The following is a 20365-nucleotide window of genomic DNA, read 5'->3' as shown; positions in this document are numbered from 1 at the left end:
TGTTTAAGTCAATTGTTCTTTCTCCAATGGCTTCTTTTGCACTACTAGTTATATGAGTTTTTATTTTTTCCCATGCTTCGTTTATATTGTCTGTGATTTCAATAGGGCTAAGATTGATCTTTTCCTCAAGTCTTTTTTGGCAGAGTAAACATATAAATCAAAAATGGATAACCATTTTCAATTTCGTTGCAACACGAAACTACAGCCGCATCATTATTCCAGTTCAATCAGAGAGTGCAGCAAGCACCTCTACCGGTGCTTGCTGCACTCTCTGATCGGACTGGAATTGAATATTTGATTGAACTGAATTTTTTTTACTAAACAAAAAATTCTCTTTTGCAGTGCCGAGAGATAGGTTATGAAACCCACGAAGAAATTCTCAGAGTTTTACATGAACTTCATACCACAATGAAAACATATCACAGCTACCAAGCCGAACTTCGACAAGCTGACACTAAATTACGAACTGCCGAACTACAAAGAAGCAAACTGGAGCAGAGCTTCTCTCAGGATAAGTTAGAACGATCGAAGAAGTACAAATTGATGGAAAAAGAAGTAACGAAAGTAAGTTGACATTGATCTGAAACTATTTAGACCAGGGCGCATCTGTAAAAATATTAGTTTTGGATGTTGAGAGGTGACTTATATTTTTTTGCAGAAATTGCTTGAAAATAACTCATATAATAATATTTTAATTAAAAAACAATCCACAAGAAAAAGAAACATTTTTCCTGTAGTTGACTGTATACCATCAATCACAAAAATTGTAAAAAATGCTTTGTAAAAGGTATAACATTTTTTTTTTATTAAAAATCCCTTTAAGGGCTACATCACAACAAAACGTTTTCGATTTTATAAAAAATCATCATCAGTGTTAGACAGATTGGACGCCAGCTGAGCCACCAAAGAAATATTCGGGTAAAAACCCTTTAAATATAATATAATAACCCCTTAAATAAAATGCCTTAGGATGGATACATGGCAACAAGGATAATGCCCTTAGGTAAGGTATTGAATTTCCCAACACGTGGGATGCAAATTGAGTTGTTTACATTCCAATGACTTAATGGCAACTTAAGAGTTATCCTGGCATTATCCTTGTTGCCATGTATCCATCCTAAGGCATTTTATTTAAGTATGCACCTTTAATGCGTCCATATTATATTTAAAGGGTTTTTACCCGAATATTTCTTTGGTGGCTCAGCTGGCATCCAATCTGTCTAACACTGATGATGATTTTTTATAAAATCTAAAACGTTTTGTTGTGATGTAGCCCCTTAAAGGGATTTTTAATAAAAAAAAAGTATACCTTTTACAAAAGATTTTTTCCAATTTTTTTTAATATTTGAATTATCCTCCCATTCAAAAAGGTCCGGAATATTGTTAACATTGTTAAATAATCAAAATGTCAAAAAAAAAAATTAAGGAAAAATTCGTTTTTTGATTATAACTTTAAAAGTAGTCATTTCCGCGAAAAGTTGCACTGATATAAAAGTAGCGTAATTAAATTTCCTACAATATAGGATTGGTTACAAATTTTAAAAATTGTCACCCTTGTTGCATAATAGCAAAAATTGCGAAAAAATCATAAAAAAACAAGTATTCGCATTTTACATTTTTCAACCATTTATGCTACACTTAGGACCTTCACATTTTACCGACAAAAACTTTTTATGATGTAATAAAAGAATATTGTAAATTTCATTAAGATCGGTTTAGTAGATTTTGCGAAATAAATTTTAAAATCCAGCTTTTGCAAAAAAAAATACATTTTTTCAAAATGTTGCAGGACGGAAAATAAAGCAGATAGCAACTTGATTTTTTACGTATAGAAGAATACTGTACCTTTCATTTGCAATTTGCAAAATTAAAATCGATTAACTACTACGGTGTCAAGAATTTTTTTAAATAAACATTAATTTTTGGTGCTACGCGCAGGACAGCGGTGTTCCATTCACACAAGTTGATTTCCACCAAAATTTCTTCCAATCTTTATCTAATATATTATTGTCTTGCCCTATATTTTGTTGTTACATATTTTAATTCCACAAAAATCAAACCAATTTGATTATTGTTTGTGAAATATTGTTTAAACAATTGCATATGTTTAAAAATAATAAAGTGTTATTTCAAAGCACAGAGTATGTGTTTCTATTTTGCAATAAACAAATTTATTTATTTATATCGAAATGTACTGGAAATTAAAATTTATCAATCATAATCCCATTTATGGTCTTCTATTTTTTTTTTTTATCTAAAATGACATATTGTTACATCTTATAAGAATGTTCATTTGATCAATTCATTCAATGTTAGCGTGGAAAATAAAACAAAACATGTATCATCTGTATTAAATGCCTGTCTTATGATAACAAAAACATGAATTTTGAAAGTACCATATGCATTTGGCATATATTAAATTACAAAAGAATGTTATTGCTGCATCTTAATTATATTTTCAACCACATCCAAAAAGAAGACAAGCAGACAAGAGAATTTTTAAAAAGCTTGATACAAATTTATTACATTATGGATGTTTCATAAAACGAGAAAAAAATTATAAAGCGAGAGTTGTAAATACGTTTGGTTATACAGGGTGTTTCACTGGGAAACGGAAATACTTAAATGGTGAACAGAAGTTACTAAGGCGGTTCTAGATATACTACATTTATTGCCCAACCGATTTTTATAACCAATTTACAGGGTGTTTTATCGATTTCGCCCATTTCTTTCTGAATCCATAACTTTAGAACATCCCTGTATATTTTTTTTATGTGGTACACATAGGTCTCATTTAGAACTCAAACGACCCAACTGTTAAACACAAGAAAAGTCCAGATCCGGATAACAAAACATATAAAGTCATTTTTACCTTGAAACCACACACTGTATATTAAAATTTTCAAAATCCATTTGCATATTTCAAAAGAGCACAAAAAACTGAGTTTCTAGATTCGCTTCAATTTTTGCGCAGACAATCCAACGACTTTAATTTTGAAATTAGGTATAGTATTGAAATTTTTAAGAACTCATGAGATTAAAAAGCAAGTATTATTAAGTTTTAATAATAAATTATTAAAGTTAGTGAATAAATACTCATTTTAAAAACAAACAATATTTATTTACTACATTGGAACGACTCACTTACTAATCACAACAAAAATCCAGGTCCAGATTAACAAAAAATATAAAGTAATTGTGACCAGAAACAAGAAACTGTATATTGATTTTTTAAAAGCTGTTTGCACACTTAAAAGGAGCACAAAAACTAAGTTTAATTTACTATTTTATTGGGAAATAAGCCACAATTTAAGTTAATAATGAAATTTATTGACATTTCGACTTCCACTTCGGAAGTCGTTAACGAAATACAAAATATTAAAATATATTACCTAAACAAATTTTGTTTATGTTGCTTAGTAAAAAAATTCTTCTAATAATGTAATTTAATCTGACTCTTCATATTGGCAATTCAGACATATTAATATTTTAAACTAGACGACTTCAAAATGATATTGCCAATATTTATGACAACGCAACTAATTCTCAGCCCAACGAGTACATGCATTTATCCGATCGTCACGAAACTGTCACTGGACGATCACAATTTTTGTTGGAACAATCTGAAGGACGATGCAATGAACCATGTTTTTTTTTTGTTGGAACATGTTTTGTTCTGTGCAGGAGCGTGATCGTTACATGACGGTTTTTTGTTGTATTGTAACAAACCTATTATAATTATATTTTATTTTACATTATATTTTAGTAAAATATACAGGGTGTTTCATTAAGAATTGTCCATATCGTAACTGGAGAAACCTTAGCACAAAATACGAAGATTTAACCCAAAACACTTAAATAAAATATTCTTCCTTGCCGAGATACAGAGTGTTTTATTAATAATATTCTAAAATGATTTTAGCCCATTGTTTTAACACCTTCCAATATTTTTTGTTCAAACTTGACAAACAGTTGACACATGTTAGGATCATCTAACTAGTGTTAAAAGATAGTTTTCCGCTGTTACCAGAGGCGTGCTGTCAGGGCCGTAACTACGATGTTGGGGGCCCCGGGGCAAACGTAATCTGGGGGCCCCCTACCCCCAGCGCAAGGGGGGTCCGGAAAAATGTTTAATATTTAACCCCTTGAAAACGCATTTTCCCTCCTGTGTGAACACCAAACTCTCTTCTTTCTTTTTTTTTCAGCATGTCTTGCAATAATTATAAAATTAGCAGCTCTAATGAATACATCTTCATCTGTATCTGACATTGTGGACGGATTATCAACGAATGCGTTCGTACGCTACAATGTAAATGGTCTTACTTTGTAGCGAACGAATAACCAAGCGAACTACCAAGCAAACGTAAATGCACCTTAAGGTGCCTTAAGCAACTGCAATGTGAGCCAAACACAGTCAGTGAAGCTGGTCAGTGTAATGGTGGGACTGATCCTAATGTGCTCATTCTATCTTACCCTTACCCTTTTTTTCAAAATGTGGTACCATGTGGTTCCTTTCACATACCAAGATGTTGTCTGGGAAAATTGGTTAAAGTAGCTGGGCTGGGACCTGGCGCCCCTATTCCGGTTGTATTTTAATTTTTATTTAGCCAAAATATCTAATTAACAATTTATATCTCTCAGCAACAATTTATATCTTTACGAAAGGTCTCGGGGGCCCCAGCTTAGCCCGGGTCCCCTCTTCCAATGGCATTTTAGGTTTTGTTACGCCGAAATAACTAATTTCCTAACTAATAATTTAAATTTTTATGTTAAGGTCTCGGGGGTCCCAGCTTAGCTCAAGCCTCAGGGCCCCTGTTCTGTTCCAATTGCATTTTAGTCGAAAAGACTAATTTCCCCAGTGAAAAATTAAGACTTTATGTTGCTGTCTTTTTAAAATTGTGTCATTTGAAAATATTTCGTTGATATCGGCTTTTAAATTACATATTTTTATTTTCCTCGTTAAAATCTATGCACGGCCAACCAAAAGGAGGCCTCTGTGGGGCCCCCTTGGCCGGGGGCCCCGGGGCTCCGCCCCGGTTGCCCCAATGGTAGTTATGGCCCTGCGTACTGTAGGGATGTATACTTCATTTTCGCCCATTTCCCCGCCTCACAATCTACGCCACTGTCGTAATAATCATTTCAGCATGTTTTTTTGATTCCTTGTTACTTTTGACATAAATATCATCCTTGTGTCTCATTGCGATAGAGTAAGTAGTTTTCAAGTTATTTGCATTTAAAGATAATGGATTCTATAAAACTATGTATTTTAAACTACAGTCAATAAGATTATGTGTTTAAAATACATAATCTTATTGAATCCGTTACATTAAAACGCAAATAACTTGAAAACTACTTACTCTATCGCATCGAGACAAAAGGATGATATTTACGTAAAAAGTAGCGAAGAATCAAAAAAACATGCTGAAGTGATTATTACGACAGTGGCGTAGATTGTAAGGGGAGAAAAGGGGCGAAAATAAAGTATATATCCCTACAGCATGCCTCTGGTAACAGTGGAAAACTATCTTTTCATACTAGTTAAAGTATCCTAACATGTCATTGTGTAAACTGTGTGTCAAGTTTGAACAAAAAATATTAAAAGGTGCTTTAATAATGGGCTAAAATCATTTTAGAACATTTGTAATAAAATACTCTGTATCTTGGTAAGGAAGAATATTTTATTTAAGTGTTTTGGGTAAAATATTCGTATTTTGTGCTAAGGTTTCTCCAGTTACGATATGGACAATTCTTAATGAGACACCCTGTATATTAAAACATGAGCGAATCAGAAGATAATTACGCAGATTTGTCGAAAAAAAAATTATCATTTAAATTTTCCAACACTTTGTAAACTATTGTAAGCTAACAACCCTTGCTTATTCAAGTATAAAATATATCCTTTTCTACTTATCACTTACGACTTAGCTCTTCCTTGTGAACCGCTTTCCGACAAATTTGCGTAATTATCTTCTGATTCGCTCATGTTTTAATATACAGGGTGTCTCATTAAGAATTGTCCATATCGTAACTGGAGAAACCTTAGCACAAAATACGAATATTTGACCCAAAACACTTAAATAAAATATTCTTCCTTACCAAGATACAGAGTATTTTATTACAAATGTTCTAAAATGATTTTAGCCCATTATTAAAGCACCTTTTAATATTTTTTGTTCAAACTTGACACACAGTTTACACAATGACATGTTAGGATATTTTAACTAGTATGAAAAGATAGTTTTCCACTGTTACTAGAGGCATGCTGTAGGGATATATACTTTATTTTCGCCCCTTTCCCCCCCTTACAATCTACGCCACTGTCGTAATAATCACTTCAGCATGTTTTTTTGATTCTTCGCTACTTTTTACGTAAATATCATCCTTTTGTCTCGATGCGATAGCAGAGGTTCCCAAACTATTTTTTCTCGTAGACCACTTTAAAAATTTACTGGTTTCGGTGGACCCCTGCTGCTACATTTTTACCATATTCCCAAAACTCGTCCCAAATGTGAATATCTAACGATGGAAATTGGCGTCGCGGGTGAGTTCTAACCCTAAATTCATCATAATTTATCATCACCCAGCTCTTTGCGTCCACTGCTAGACATAGGCCTCCCTAATTTTTGTCCATTGTGCTCTATTTTGGGCATTTTGCATCTAATTGCTTGACATTTTCTTGATATCGTCAGTCCAACGAGTAGGTGGTCTTCCTCTACTTCTTTTGTCTAATCTCGGCCTCCACTCAAATAATCTCTTCGTCCACCTCTCATCACTGATTCGGGCGACGTGTCCGGCCCAGTTCCATTTCAGGGTGGCAATTCGGGAAATTACATCGGTAACTCCTGTTCTTCATCTTCGAAAATAGTGCCAAATTCGGAGTTGTAAAAATAAAAAAAAAATAGTAGGTATATTTTCTTACGATATATTTATTAAAATGATAATGATAACAGACTTAAAAGAATTAAAATGAAACACTAATAACGTTATGTAACTTTAAATATGCAAATCAATAATAAAAAAAATACCCATACTTTTAATGGGAGGGATGTACTTGATGGATTGACAGCAAATTATCAATATTTGGCTTCAGTTTTGTAAGGATTAACCGCAAATCTCCCCGTTCTGTAATGTTTAATGTGCTCCTTTTTTTTTGTTAATAGGTTTGTACGACACTAAGACATTTTTCGACAAGGTATGATGAGGTAAACGCTATCAAAAGTTTTCTCGCAATTTCCCACAGCCCAGGATATTTTTCAGGTATTTCTGCTTGCAGCCAAAATGTTTGATAGCCTTTTTTAAATTACACCTTCAGTTCTTCATTGGTGCTGAGCTCGAGTAGTTCCTCTTGTAATACCACATCCGCCACTTCCGTTTCATCAAATGGATTTATGACCCATGGTAGTATTTCCATTATCAAAATATCTTCAAATCTGCTTTTGAAGTCATCATGCAGCGCATTTAAATATTGAACGTTGTCTGAATATCTTCATCAAGACATGCTGTATGTGACAAGTTTGGAAACTGAGAATTCGCGTCACTAATATTTGCTTCATAAATTTCAATTTTCCAAGAAAAGCCGAAACTACACTCTTTGTTTTTATTAAATTTAGGTTATCCCCTTGTAACTGCAAGTTAATGTCATTAAATTTTTTGAACAAATCTGTCAAAAACGCGATGTCTGCTTTCCATTTGATCAGGTTTTCCTTGAAATCTGGATCTTTACTTTCCAGAAACTCTAAAACTGATTCAAAAAGTAAGTAAAACCTTGTTAAACATGCACCCTTCAACCCATGTAAAAAACGGCATTTTAAAGTTTTCTACACTAAAATTTGATCAAAAACTTGTTTTTAATCAAAATATCTTGTTATAATATATTTTAATGACATTTTTAAGTCCCTACTATTAAAAAATTATTTTTTTCATTGATATTTTACGATAAAAAAATGCAAATTTGTTTAAATAAATACCAAATCACTATAAAATTTTCGTGGACCCCCACTTACAACTTGTGAACCCCCATTTTTATTTCACGCCAACGTAGACCCCCGTTGAGTCTCTCATGGACCCCTGGGGGTCCACCTGGACCACTTTGGGAATCACTGCGATAGAGTAAGTAGTTTTCAAGTTATTTGCGTTTTAATGTAACGGATTCAATAAGATTATGTATTTTAAACACATAATCTTATTGAATGTAGTTTAAAATACATAGTTTTATAGAATCCATTATCTTTAAATGCGAATAACTTGAAAACTACTTATTCTATCGCAATGAGACACACGGATGATATTTATGTAAAAAGTAACAAGGAATCAAAAAAACATGCTGAAATGATTATTACGACAGTGGCGTAGATTGTGAGGCGGGGAAATGGGCGAAAATGAAGTATACATCCCTACAGCACGCCTCTGGTAACAGCGGAAAACTATCTTTTAACACTAGTTAGAGCATCCTAACATGTGTGAACTGTTTGTCAAGTTTGAACAAAAAATATTGGAAGGTGTTAAAACAATGGGCTAAATCATTTTAGAATATTTGTAATAAAACACTCTGTATCTCGGCAAGGAAGAATATTTTATATAAGTGTTTTGGGTTAAATCTTCGTATTTTGTGCTAAGGTTTCTCCAGTTACCATATGGACAATTCTTAATGAGACACCCTGTATATTAAAACATGAGCGAATCAGAAGATAATTACGCAAATTTGTCGAAAAGCGGTTCACAAGGAAGAGCTAAGTCGTAAGTAATAAGTAGAAAAGGATATATTTTATACTTGAATAAGCAAGTGTTGTTAGCTTACAATAGTTTACGAAGTATTGGAAAATTTAAATGATAAATACCAATGAGGCGTTTGGTTTTTCTTTGCTTTCACATTGTTATTTTCAATTCTCGATTGTATTCGAGTGTGAAAAATTATAGTAACATAAAGTACAATGTCGCTCGAATTATCTCGGGTGTGCACAGTTCGGCCTGTTTAGCGCGCTCGAGTTAACTCGAGCGTGCACGTTAAGGGGTTAAGGGTCCTTTATAAAACTAACTCTTTGTTTTGTTCATTCATATATTTCTTTTTCAGAGACGAAACAAATACACTGACGTCAAATTAAAAGCCCTTAAAGCTAAAAATGAGTATTTGTTGTGTTTAGAAGCTGCAAACACTACGATCCACAAGTATTTCGTTGATGATCTCTCCGATTTAATCGATGTAAGTATATCATATTTTTTTACTTTGACTGTATTAAATTTGTAGTAAATGAAATGTCCCTCCTCCATTAGGGTTTTCGGGTAATAATGTTTTAACTTGGGAAATAAGCAAAAGTACACTGTTTAAAAGACGTACTCCGTACCACACCGGGTGATACCACCGGCTGGTGTCCCGTGAGTTCCTATTAGCTCAATTCGCTAGGTGGAATCGATTTACTGTTAGCTCGATTGCTGTTTTATACCATTTCAGGTGACCCCATCTCCTGCCATCCGTCGGTAGTGGTGGAACTCTGGTGGGACGGCGTGGGTATGGATGCGCGCTCGGTATCTGCTGAGGAGCTGAATGTCGGACGAGAGGCGCAATATGTTCTGCAATGATTACTTTTTGAAGTATCGAGTGATTACAAGAGGTTTGTTCCAACGAAATACAAAATCGTTCTTGAATCGTTACGCGCATGCGCAATAACGAATAATTATGCGCAATAACACATTTTTCGTTACTGCGCATACTCGTAACCGTTCAAGAACGGTTTTGTATCGAGTTGGAACAAACCTAAGTACTTTTTGTATAAGTATCCGATACTTTGTATCGGATACTTTGATTACTTGATTACTTTTTACTTTATGGGAGACAAAATAATTACTGTGACGTGTTGATTACTCCAACTCCAGTATCTAATCGGTATCTATAGTCTATTTTTAAACCAAGAGGAGTAATTCAAATTTCCGGCGCCGTAAAGCTTGTTTGTAATTGGTCCAACCTCAGGCAAGTTTACTCCACTGTTATCGAATTTTGACACTAATAACATTTATAAAATTTTGACACTATTGGCATTGCATAGGTTAATTAAATTATATCAGCGATTTTTTGTATTTTCTGCGTTAATCCTTTAATTTTTAGATTTGTAGTCTGTTTCTATATAAAAAACAGTTGTTTTTAGAACAACTCTTTAGACGTATTAATATACTGTAATATTTATGAATTACCGTCAAACGTCGATATGATCAACCAAAAAAGAAGATGTATTTGGTGATATTTCTAGTGACTTTCTTGGGTGTGAATCTGTCTTTTTAGTTTACTTCTCTTGGTTTAAAAACAAAGCTTAGTGGGCTTGTGATTACTTGATTACTTTTAGTATCGGGTACTTGTTGGGCAGGATTCGATTACTTCGAATCCTGGTAAGTAATCGAGACATAAGTATTGAGTAGATACTATCCGACCAACTCTTACAAGATATTTACCTGATGTCCTCCAAAGAGTGTGAAGAAGTGACAACAAAAAGAAGTTATCGAATATTGCTGACAAAGTGGTTAATTCGGCTTCTAGAAGTACTCTTACGCCAGGGCCGCAATTAGATCGTTGTGACTCATAATAATATGACGATATTAGAAAGAACTGGAATTGTTCAAATTTTGTTAACTACTTCCTATATTAAATCTAACATTTATTAAGATATTTTTATTTGTTTGTATTATAATGTATATTTGTAATTTTGTAAAACGCATAACAAACGGTAGCAACGCATATTTTATATATTACCTTTTTTGCAGTGTATGGACTTTGGTTTCCACAATTGTATCTCCAGAGCATTAATGATGCATATAACAGCTGAGGAAGGCCGTCAAAAATCTGTACAAAGTGATTTAGACTCATTATCAGCCTGCATCAATTCTCTAGATTCCCGATTAGACAAACAGAAGTTTTTAGAAAATAACCATGCTGCGTTCATGATTCCTAAAAAATTGGAATTTCAACGTCAGAAGACTGATGAAGTAAGTTAAAGTTGTATTATTTACATAAAATTTTTTAAGATATTTGTATTTGATAGGTTATTGTTATTAATATACCCCACAAAACATCCATAAAGCCAAGTGGCAATCACCAGACGGCCAGACCAAGAATCAAATTGACCACGTAGTTATGGGTGTCCCCGAAAATAGTGCGTTCCTTTAAGGTATGGATATAATACAGAATGTAGAACAAAAAAGTCCTATAACATTTTTTTCTAAAGTTTACCGTTTCCAAAAAAAATTACATTGTTCGCCATATAAGCGAACTTTTATTTTCATAAAATTAACTAATTTGGCATCACTGTACAAGAACTGTTTGTGATTTAGTTTATTGACACCACAAATGTAGGTCAGACAGGTACCTGCAAAATAATTGTACCGCCCCATGTTTGAAAATCCAACAAAACAAGAATTTGTTTGTTTTTTTAGGATGAAGACAGGGTTTAATGTAAATACTTATGGCTAAAATGCTGCAACTATTTTTGAATTGTGATTGTCTATGTTTAGATTTTTGTATACATAGTTGTCAGATTTCAATTTGCATACCAAAATGTATTTTGGTTTTTTAGCCAAACGGTTGCATTTAGAAAAAAAAGACTTTTTTGCTCTACATGGTACCTTCTACCTATACCTTTAAGGAACGCACTATTTTCGGGGACACCCTGTATAGTCGATATTTCTACGATGTACTGGACGTAAGAGCATGTAGAGGTGCTAATATAGACTCCTACCACTACCTTATAAAAGCAAAACTCAGAGCACGCATATCCAATGATAAAAAAGGTCACAGCACAGAATCCACAAAATATAATACTGAGGTGTTAAAATCTGAAACTGCTAGAGCTAATTACATGAAAATCTTAAACGAAACGTTAGCAAAAATCGAAGAAAATTTAACTATAGAAGAGCATTGGACTAAATGTAAAGAAGCTATGCACACAGCGGCTGAAACTGTATTAAAATCTATCAAGCCCAGAAGAAACGAAAATTGGTTCGACGAAGAGTGTAGAATGAAGAATGTAGAATCAATCCAACGAAAAAATGAAGCATATAAGAGACTCCAGCAGCGCAGAATGAGATCAACTCTGAAAGATTATGAAACATCTTAGAAGAGAAGAAAAGAGAATGTTTAGAAGAAAAAAGAAAGAACAATACGAACGCTACGCTCTAAAGGAAATTGTTAACTACCACATTGGAAAAGACTCACGAAAATTCTACCAACAGATAAACAGCTGCAGAAAAGAATTCGAATCCAGAATAATAACCTATAAAGATAGGGATGGCTCTATAATTAGTAACAAGGAACAGATACTAAACAGATGGCCGAAACATTTTGAAGAACTGCTTAGTGGCAATTGTGAACATGGCGAGATGCATCCCATGTTTCAAATGAATGAAGATGATCGGCAGCCACTCCCCACCAAAGAAGAAATTAGAGAAGCCATCTTAACACTGAAAAATAATAAAGCCCCCGGTTCGGATAATCTCCCTGCCGAACTTTTCAAAAACGGCGGCGACACCTTGAAACACATGCATAAACTGATAACTGCAATTTGGCAACAGAAAGAAACATCCACAGACTGGAAGTTGGGTCTACTGTGTCCTCTACACTAAAAGGGAGACATGATGCTGTGTGATAATTATAGAGGCATAACTCTACTCAATATGGCATATAAAGTGTCCAACGTATTATATAAAAGACTCCTCCTTCCCTACGCCGAACAAATAGTGGGAGGATATCAATGCGGGTTTCGTCCTAATAAATCAACAACGGACCAGATATTTACAGTCAGGCAGATCCTTGATAAAACCCTACAGTTCGGCGTCGACACCCACCACATATTCGTGGTCTTCAAAGCCGCATACGACTCAGTTAATAGAGGTGAACTTTTACTTGCTATGTTATAATTTCAAATACCGCTTCATCTTGTTCAATTAACTGAACTTACACTCACAGGAGTAGAGAGCATGGTACAAATCCAAAACGATTGCTCAAGACCCTTCCATTGCAAAAATGGACTAAGACATGATGATGGACTATCGTATCTCTTATTTAACCTGGCAATTGAAAAAATAATTCGAGAGTCCCAGATTAATACGAATGGTACGATGAACAAATCAGTACAAATTGTTGGATATGCAGATAACATAGACATCACAGGTTCTTCTTATTTAAGTACCGTGCCCAAATTTTTAGGCGTGGGTAGCTTCCATAACAATTTGCCGATATCGTTCTCGATCTTGTGCGGCATGTAACAATTGATCTGCTGATAAGCCAGTCCATTGACGAAGGTTTCGGAGCCATGAATATTTCTTTCGACCAATTCCCTTTTTTCCGTCGATCTTTCCATTGAGTATTAACTGCAGCATCCTGTATCTGCTACCTCTCATTATATGCCCCAGATATTCAAGTTTTCTCTTTTTTATCATCTTCATTAAGTCACCTTCGCCTTGACCTACTCTGTTTAAGACTTCTCTGTTTGAAATGCGTTGAACCCAAGATATTCTGAGCATTCTACGATACGACCACATCTCAAAGGCTTCTAATTTGTTCATCATGTTAACCTTCATGATCCAGGTTTCACATCCATATAGTAATACAGGATACACATAACATTTTAGGAACTTGATTCTTAGTTGTAAATTCAGCTGAGAGTTGCTCAGAATAGATCTAAGTTTCATAAATGCTCCTCTTGCAATTTCTATACGAGTTTTAATTTCTTCATCCGGATTTAGTGTCTCGTTTATCCAACATCCTAGGTATTTAAAATGGTTAACTTTTGTTATTGATTCATCACTGACAATTAGTTGCATAGGGCCGACGTCTTGTTTACTAACCACAAGTAACTTTGTCTTTGTTGCATTTATGTTAAGTCCGTTTTTGGAGCATTCTCTAGTGACTCGATCAATAAGGAATTGAAGATCTTCGATATTTTCAGCCATGATCGCGGTGTCGTCTGCATATCTGATGTTGTTAATAGTTTCTCCCCCGATTCGAACTCCACATTGTCCTTCCAAGGCTTCATTAAAAATTATTTCTGAGTATACGTTAAACAAAGTTGGGGATAACACACAACCCTGTCTGACACCTCTTTGATTGAAATCAAAGGTAGGTCCACAGAATCTCTGACTGAAGCATTTCGGTCGTTAAGAGCATCTGCAAAGAGAATGGGACTAAATATAAATGTTCAAAAGACCAAATATATGTGTTGCACTAGGTCAAGCAACGCGACACCTACAATAATAATAATTGACAACCTAGAACTGGAAGGTGTCGATACCTTCATATACTTAGGCTCGCTGCTAACTAAAGATAACAATGTCAGTGAAGAAATTAAAAGAAGAATAGTACTCGCCTATAAGTGTTAGTATGGCTTACGAAGACAGATGGCCTCAAAAATACATAGAAAAATTAAATTGACTGTCTACAAAACACTAATAAGACCAGTGCTAACATATGGTTCAGAAACTTGGTCGCTTACACAGAATGACCAAGAACCGCTCAAACGTTTTGAGCGAAAAATCATAAGACGAATATATGGAGGCATAAAAGAACAAGGTTTGTGGCGCAGGCGTTACAATGAGTTGTATAGAAGTTTTGGAGAACCTGGCGTTGTAAAATTCATTAAGGTAGCACGCCTTAGATGGATAGGTCATGTAATCAGGCGAGAGGAAGATGCCATAGTCAGAAAAGTTTTTGACCTAAAAGGGCCGATAGACAACGAGCAAAAGGAAGACCGATACTTAGGTACCAAGACAACTTAGAAAATTATATAAAATCTATTGGAATTAGAACATGGAGAAGAGTTGCCAGAGACAGGGGCGAATGGAGGATTGTTCTGAAGAAGGCTTTGGCTTATAAAGAGCTGTAATGCCACTGATGATGATGGGGTTATTAATATAGATTAAGTAGGGTGAGGTAGATAACTGGCCTATTAGAAATATCTCGAGAACTAAAGGCAACAGAATCATGAAAATTGGATTGAAGCGGTTTTAAAGGATGATCTATTAAATGAAAATATTTTCATCTCTTTTCAACTTCCGGTTATACCGGAAGTTGCTTATAACTTCGTTTTTTTAAATGGGACACCCTGTATATTTTTACATTTTTGGATTCTCTTCAATATCTTATTTCTTAAAATATGAGTATGTAATATTATACAGGGTATTTTAATAGATATTTACGTTTTTTTATTAATTTCATAGTAATATTCACACCCTGTAGAGTTGTAATAGTTTGACATTAAAAACTCTGCTTACGTTCAAGTGATTTTTAATATAGCCTACTATTGTTAAGAATCATTAGTATAGCTAATTTTTAAATTTTAGTATACAGGGTTGGTCGAAACTCGGAATGAATATTTTCTTAGTTTTCTTAAATGGAACACCCTGTATTTTAGTAATGTAATGAAATGATATTTTATGGTACTTTTTTATTTTATAAGTATTCCCTATACCTAATTGCTTTAATTTGTGAGTTATTGGTGATTCAAGCTAAATATTAATTGCAACAAAAAATACGTAAAATTTTATTAGGTTGGCCGTGAAAAAATTCAGTCACAAATAATTTTTCAGAAATAAATACATATTAATCCAGACTGATTCTTAAAATTACCAATAATGGTTTAGCAATCAAAATACCTATGTAGTTAAGATTGTTGGTGCGATTAACAATTAAGCACAAATTAAAATAGTTAGATATAGGGAATGCTTAAGAAATAAAAAAGTACCATAAAATATCATTTCATTACAATACTAAAATACAGGGTGTTCCATTTAAGAAAACTCAGAAAATACTCATTCCGAGTTTCGACCAACCCTGTATACTGAAATTAAAAATTTAGCCATACTAATGATTCTTAACAATAGTAGATTATATTAAAAATCATTTGAACGTAAGTAGAGTTTTAGATGTCAAACTACTACAATTCTACAGGGTGTGAATGTTGCTACGAAATTAATAAAAAAACGTAATTATCTTTTAAAATACCCTGTATAACATTACAAAACCTCATATTTTAAGAAAGAAGTCATCGAAGAGAATCCAAAAATGTAAAAATATACAGGGTGTCCCATTTAAAAAAACGAAGTTATAAGCAATTTCCGGTTAACCGGAAGTAGCAAATAGATGAAAATATTTTCATTAAATAGATGACTCTTCAAAACCCCTTAATTCAAATTTTCATTATTCTGTTGCCTTTAGTTCTCGAGATATTTCTAATAGGCCCTTTATTTGCCTCACCCTGTATACCTACTTCACTTGTTCTTTGTCTGTCTCTTTGTCACTATGTATGGGAAATCTTATAATCGATTTTAAACACACTTTTCGACTAGCCAGACATCTGAAATTTTCAAAGGTATTTAGAAAATCGGATGTAATGCAATGTTGTGGATACTTTTTGACCCACCTTGGCCCTTCTAGGGTTAAAGCTAGTAAGACATCTGGTATCTATGTCTTAAAACATGTCAATTATTTCATAATAATAATGGTAATAGTTGTATAAATGTCACCACAAATGTTTCCAAATGTTCACAAATATTTCTTCAGTCTCCAGAACCTGCAATTCAGAGTATTCTACACCGAGAAATGGAAACAAGACTGACCCAATTACAGCAGAGAGTGACTTCACTTCGAGCAGAATCTGAAGAAGTGTGGAAGACGCTAGAGACAGCAGAGAGTACTCTACTAGAAATGTTATGTGCCAAGGACTATGACTGTAGCGGTTATTTTGGTGACAATGCAGTACCTGCTAGCAAACCCCCTGAGACTGTTTCTATAAAGCTTAGAGCCGATAGGCAAGAGACTGAAGAATTTTATTTAATTGTAAGTATTCTGTATATCGCACCTCCGCTCAAAGAGTGTCATAAGTCAAAAAAGCAAAGAAAACGACGTTTGAGAAAACGACGTTTAAAGTTTGTCCTACAACATTTTCGGGTTTAATTAAAAAACTATTAAAATTAGAATAATAACTATTTTAGTCAGTTACAATGGTAAAAAAAATATTTTTTGAGTTATGACACTATACAGATAAAATGAAAAAGGACCTAGCCGGGTAAGAAAACTGCCCCCAACTCGATTCGAATTCCATATAGGTCACCGTTTGCATCTAAACATTCCGTATATGTATTTGGACCATAAGAGTTTTCTTTTGGTTCGTTGCAGCACGCGGTAATATTTTAACCAATAGGCGGCGAGGTTCCAGATGCATATACGGAATGTTAGTCGGTCCCAAATTCATATACGGAATGTTAAATATCGTACACCTAAAAAGATAAGTTTTTTTAGAGTCTTTTAAAAGGAGATTGATTTTAAAATACTTGTTACTGTATTATTAAATAAAAATAAAACAATATTATAGTATTTCGAATGTTAGTTGGTGCGAAATTCATATGCGGGATGTTAATTATTCGTAGACCAAAATAAATATATAAACCAGAATAAATAATATTTAAAACACAACCGCAAACGTTATAACCAAGTTAACATTTATTTTCGTCTGATAGCACACAACCCTAAACTTCAACAGAATTGAATTGAATAGCTGAAACAGATCTAAACTACTTAACAACACATGCAAGTCATTAAAAATTCTGAGAAAGCGAAATCTTAGTCAAATAAAGAAATATGTCTCTCAAATCTATACCATCCGATTTATGAATTTCGCACCAAATAGGTACCTAATCATTGTTTTATTTTTCTTTAATAATACATCAATAAAATAGGTATTCTAAATCAGTCTCCTTTAACTGAGTAATAAAAAGTCCCATTTTTGGTCTACGAATAATTAACATTCCGCATATGAACTTCGCACCAAATAACATTCGAAATACTATAATTGTTTTATTTTTATTTAATAATACAGTAACAAGTATTTGAAAATCAATCTCCTTTTTAAAAGACTCTAAAAAAACTTATCTTTTTCGGTGTACGTTATTTAACATTCCGTATATGAATTTGGGACCAACTAACATTCCGTATATGCATCTGGAACCTCGTCGCCTATTGGTTAAAATATTACCGCGTGCTGCAACGAACCAATAGAAAACTCCTATGGTCCAAATACATATACGGAATGTTTAGATGCTCACCGTTTAACATATATAGTGAAACTCACTTTCTGAAATTTTTAGCCCCCTATGTGGTACCTAGAGCCTAATTAGGGCTTTTATGTTTTTATTTTTTTATCTCAGCCGCATCGAAAACTAGCGAAAAACTTTAAATAAAAAAGTTGTAAGCTTTAAAAAGTTCTGTCCGAATTTTTTTTTAATTTTTGGCGGGAAATTTAAATTTTAGAACGATTTTAAAATTTTAAATGAGTAAAAAAATAACTAAGACATTCGTTTTCACGAAAAAAATTTATAACGTTTATTTTTGAATAATGTTTCACTCTGAATTTTTTCAAATTTTTAAAGTTGGTGAAACGCACCTTTAAAAATAAAAAAACACATTTTTTCGGTTTTTTTTTTTTCATTTTTTGATACAATTTTATACATATTTTTCAAAAAAGGTAACACCGTCACTAGAGTAGGTAAAAAACTGAAAAATAATTTACAATTTTGCCGAAACTACTGGCAACATTGTAATAAAACTTGGCGGGTTTTAAGAGGTAGTTGTTGTCGTCTCCTAATCGGAGGTTGGATATCATCATCACTATCTTTACTCTATCTACCGCTGCTCTGAAGAGTTCTATGGAACTGCATTTAAACCAGTCCCTTAAATTATTCAACCATGGCACTCTCCTTCTTCCTATACTCCTTCCGCCTCTTATCTTTCCCTATATTATCAGTCTTAGCATTTCATATCGCTGTCCCCTCATTACGTGTCCCAGATATTGTAACTTTCTTATTTTTATTGTGTTTATTATTTCGCATTCTTTGCCCATTTCTCGCAATACTTCCATGTTCGTTTTCTTCTGTGTCCATGCTATTCTAAGCATCCTTCTGTAACACCACATTTCAAATTATTGTAGTTTATTTATGTGTTCTTGCTTCAATGTCCAGCTTTTAAGTCCATATTGCATTATCGAGAACACTTAAAACATAGGTACACTTAAAATATAGGCAGTGGCGGCCGGTCAGGGTCGGCAGTGCCGACCCACACAATTATATAGATATATTTTTTTAATATTTGTATCTGTGAAGTAAAAAAATCTGTCAGATAATACAGACTAAATTTTATTCATGGTTTTTAAAAGGATTTGATCAATCCGAGCGTTAAGTGATCCCTGAGCGTAACAGACTTCTCAAAAAAATGAATGATCCGAGCCATTCATCTGAATTTTCGGCTAGCCGTACCTAACTCATCCGTAGCACTCCGTAGCTTGACGATTTACGCGTAAAACTCAACGAAATAAGTCGATGAGCAAGCGAACATACATTCTCTCCGTAGGCAGGTACGGCATATTTAAATCTGCCGGTCGGTGTTTCATTTGGCATCGCCAGATCGCATCGGCAGAAATTGTCATAAATAATCACGCTGTTTTACGTCGTTTAATTGATATTGTAATTTTTTTAAGTTGTCAGGAATTATCATTTAGTGGACATGATGGATCGAAACATTTGTTAAAAATCAAAGTAATTATAGGAAAAATAATAAAATTGTTTTAGAAATATTTACTTTCTGATTCGAAGTGTATTCGTAATACAGAATGAACTAATACATATTCTTAATCAAACAGTTACAATTTTGAATAACGTTATTGAATCTGAGATTTAGAAAACCATTTGCTTTTCGCTGAAAGTAGATGAAACTTCTGATTATCATGTCATTCACAATTATCAATTATTGTTGTTCGATACGCGTTATGTGGTAATATTTATGAGAGGTTTTTAGGTTTTAGAGACGTGAGTAAAAGCAATAAGGCAGAATATATTTTTGGTGTTTTAAAGAACAGATTAAAATTTTTTGATATAAAAAATAAATTGGTAGGGCAAACTGGGGCAATCTTATGACGGCGTTGCTGTGATGTGTGGTGAATTGAATGGTCTCCAGTCAAAAGTTAAAACTACATATTGCATCACAAGCTTTATTTACTCACTATTATGCGCATATAATGAATTTAGTTTTGCATGATACGTGTAAAAAAATAAAGAATATCGTCTTTTCTTGCCAGTTTAGCTCACCTAAACGGATTACTGCTTTAGAACAAATTTGTTTCGAAAAAAAAACGAACAGTTTGTCAGACGCGATGAAATTTTAAATCTCGATTAGTTTTATCTAAGCAGATTATCTCTGGTAGTTTTAGTATCTGTAGCAGATTTTCGTGAACAGCTTTTGGAAGTTTTTGATTTTATTATCGAAGGCGACGATTTTGAAATTGGCGATACCTCGATCCGTGAAGCAATCGGTTTGAGAACTTTATTAAATAATTACTCT

The 20365-nt window shown here is 33.6% G+C and overlaps 1 protein-coding gene across 3 annotated transcripts in view; it reads left to right on the top strand.

Annotated features, from left to right (window-relative positions):
* LOC126878714 (SLIT-ROBO Rho GTPase-activating protein 1-like) overlaps positions 1-20365 on the top strand; it is a 466675-nt gene that overhangs the window by 328570 nt on the left and 117740 nt on the right. For all 3 annotated transcript variants that reach the window (XM_050641582.1, XM_050641579.1, XM_050641581.1), the window contains exons 4-7: positions 343-564; positions 9071-9199; positions 10750-10971; positions 16538-16813. In XM_050641582.1, the coding sequence (XP_050497539.1) occupies positions 343-564; positions 9071-9199; positions 10750-10971; positions 16538-16813 (849 nt within the window). The remainder of the gene's footprint in view (positions 1-342; positions 565-9070; positions 9200-10749; positions 10972-16537; positions 16814-20365) is intronic.

This window comes from Diabrotica virgifera, chromosome 10 (assembly GCF_917563875.1).
Source record: "Diabrotica virgifera virgifera chromosome 10, PGI_DIABVI_V3a".
NCBI classification, from domain to species: Eukaryota; Metazoa; Arthropoda; class Insecta; order Coleoptera; family Chrysomelidae; genus Diabrotica; species Diabrotica virgifera.
The sequence above is the reverse complement of the archived record's forward strand: the minus strand, read 5'-3'. Positions and strand labels throughout refer to the sequence as shown.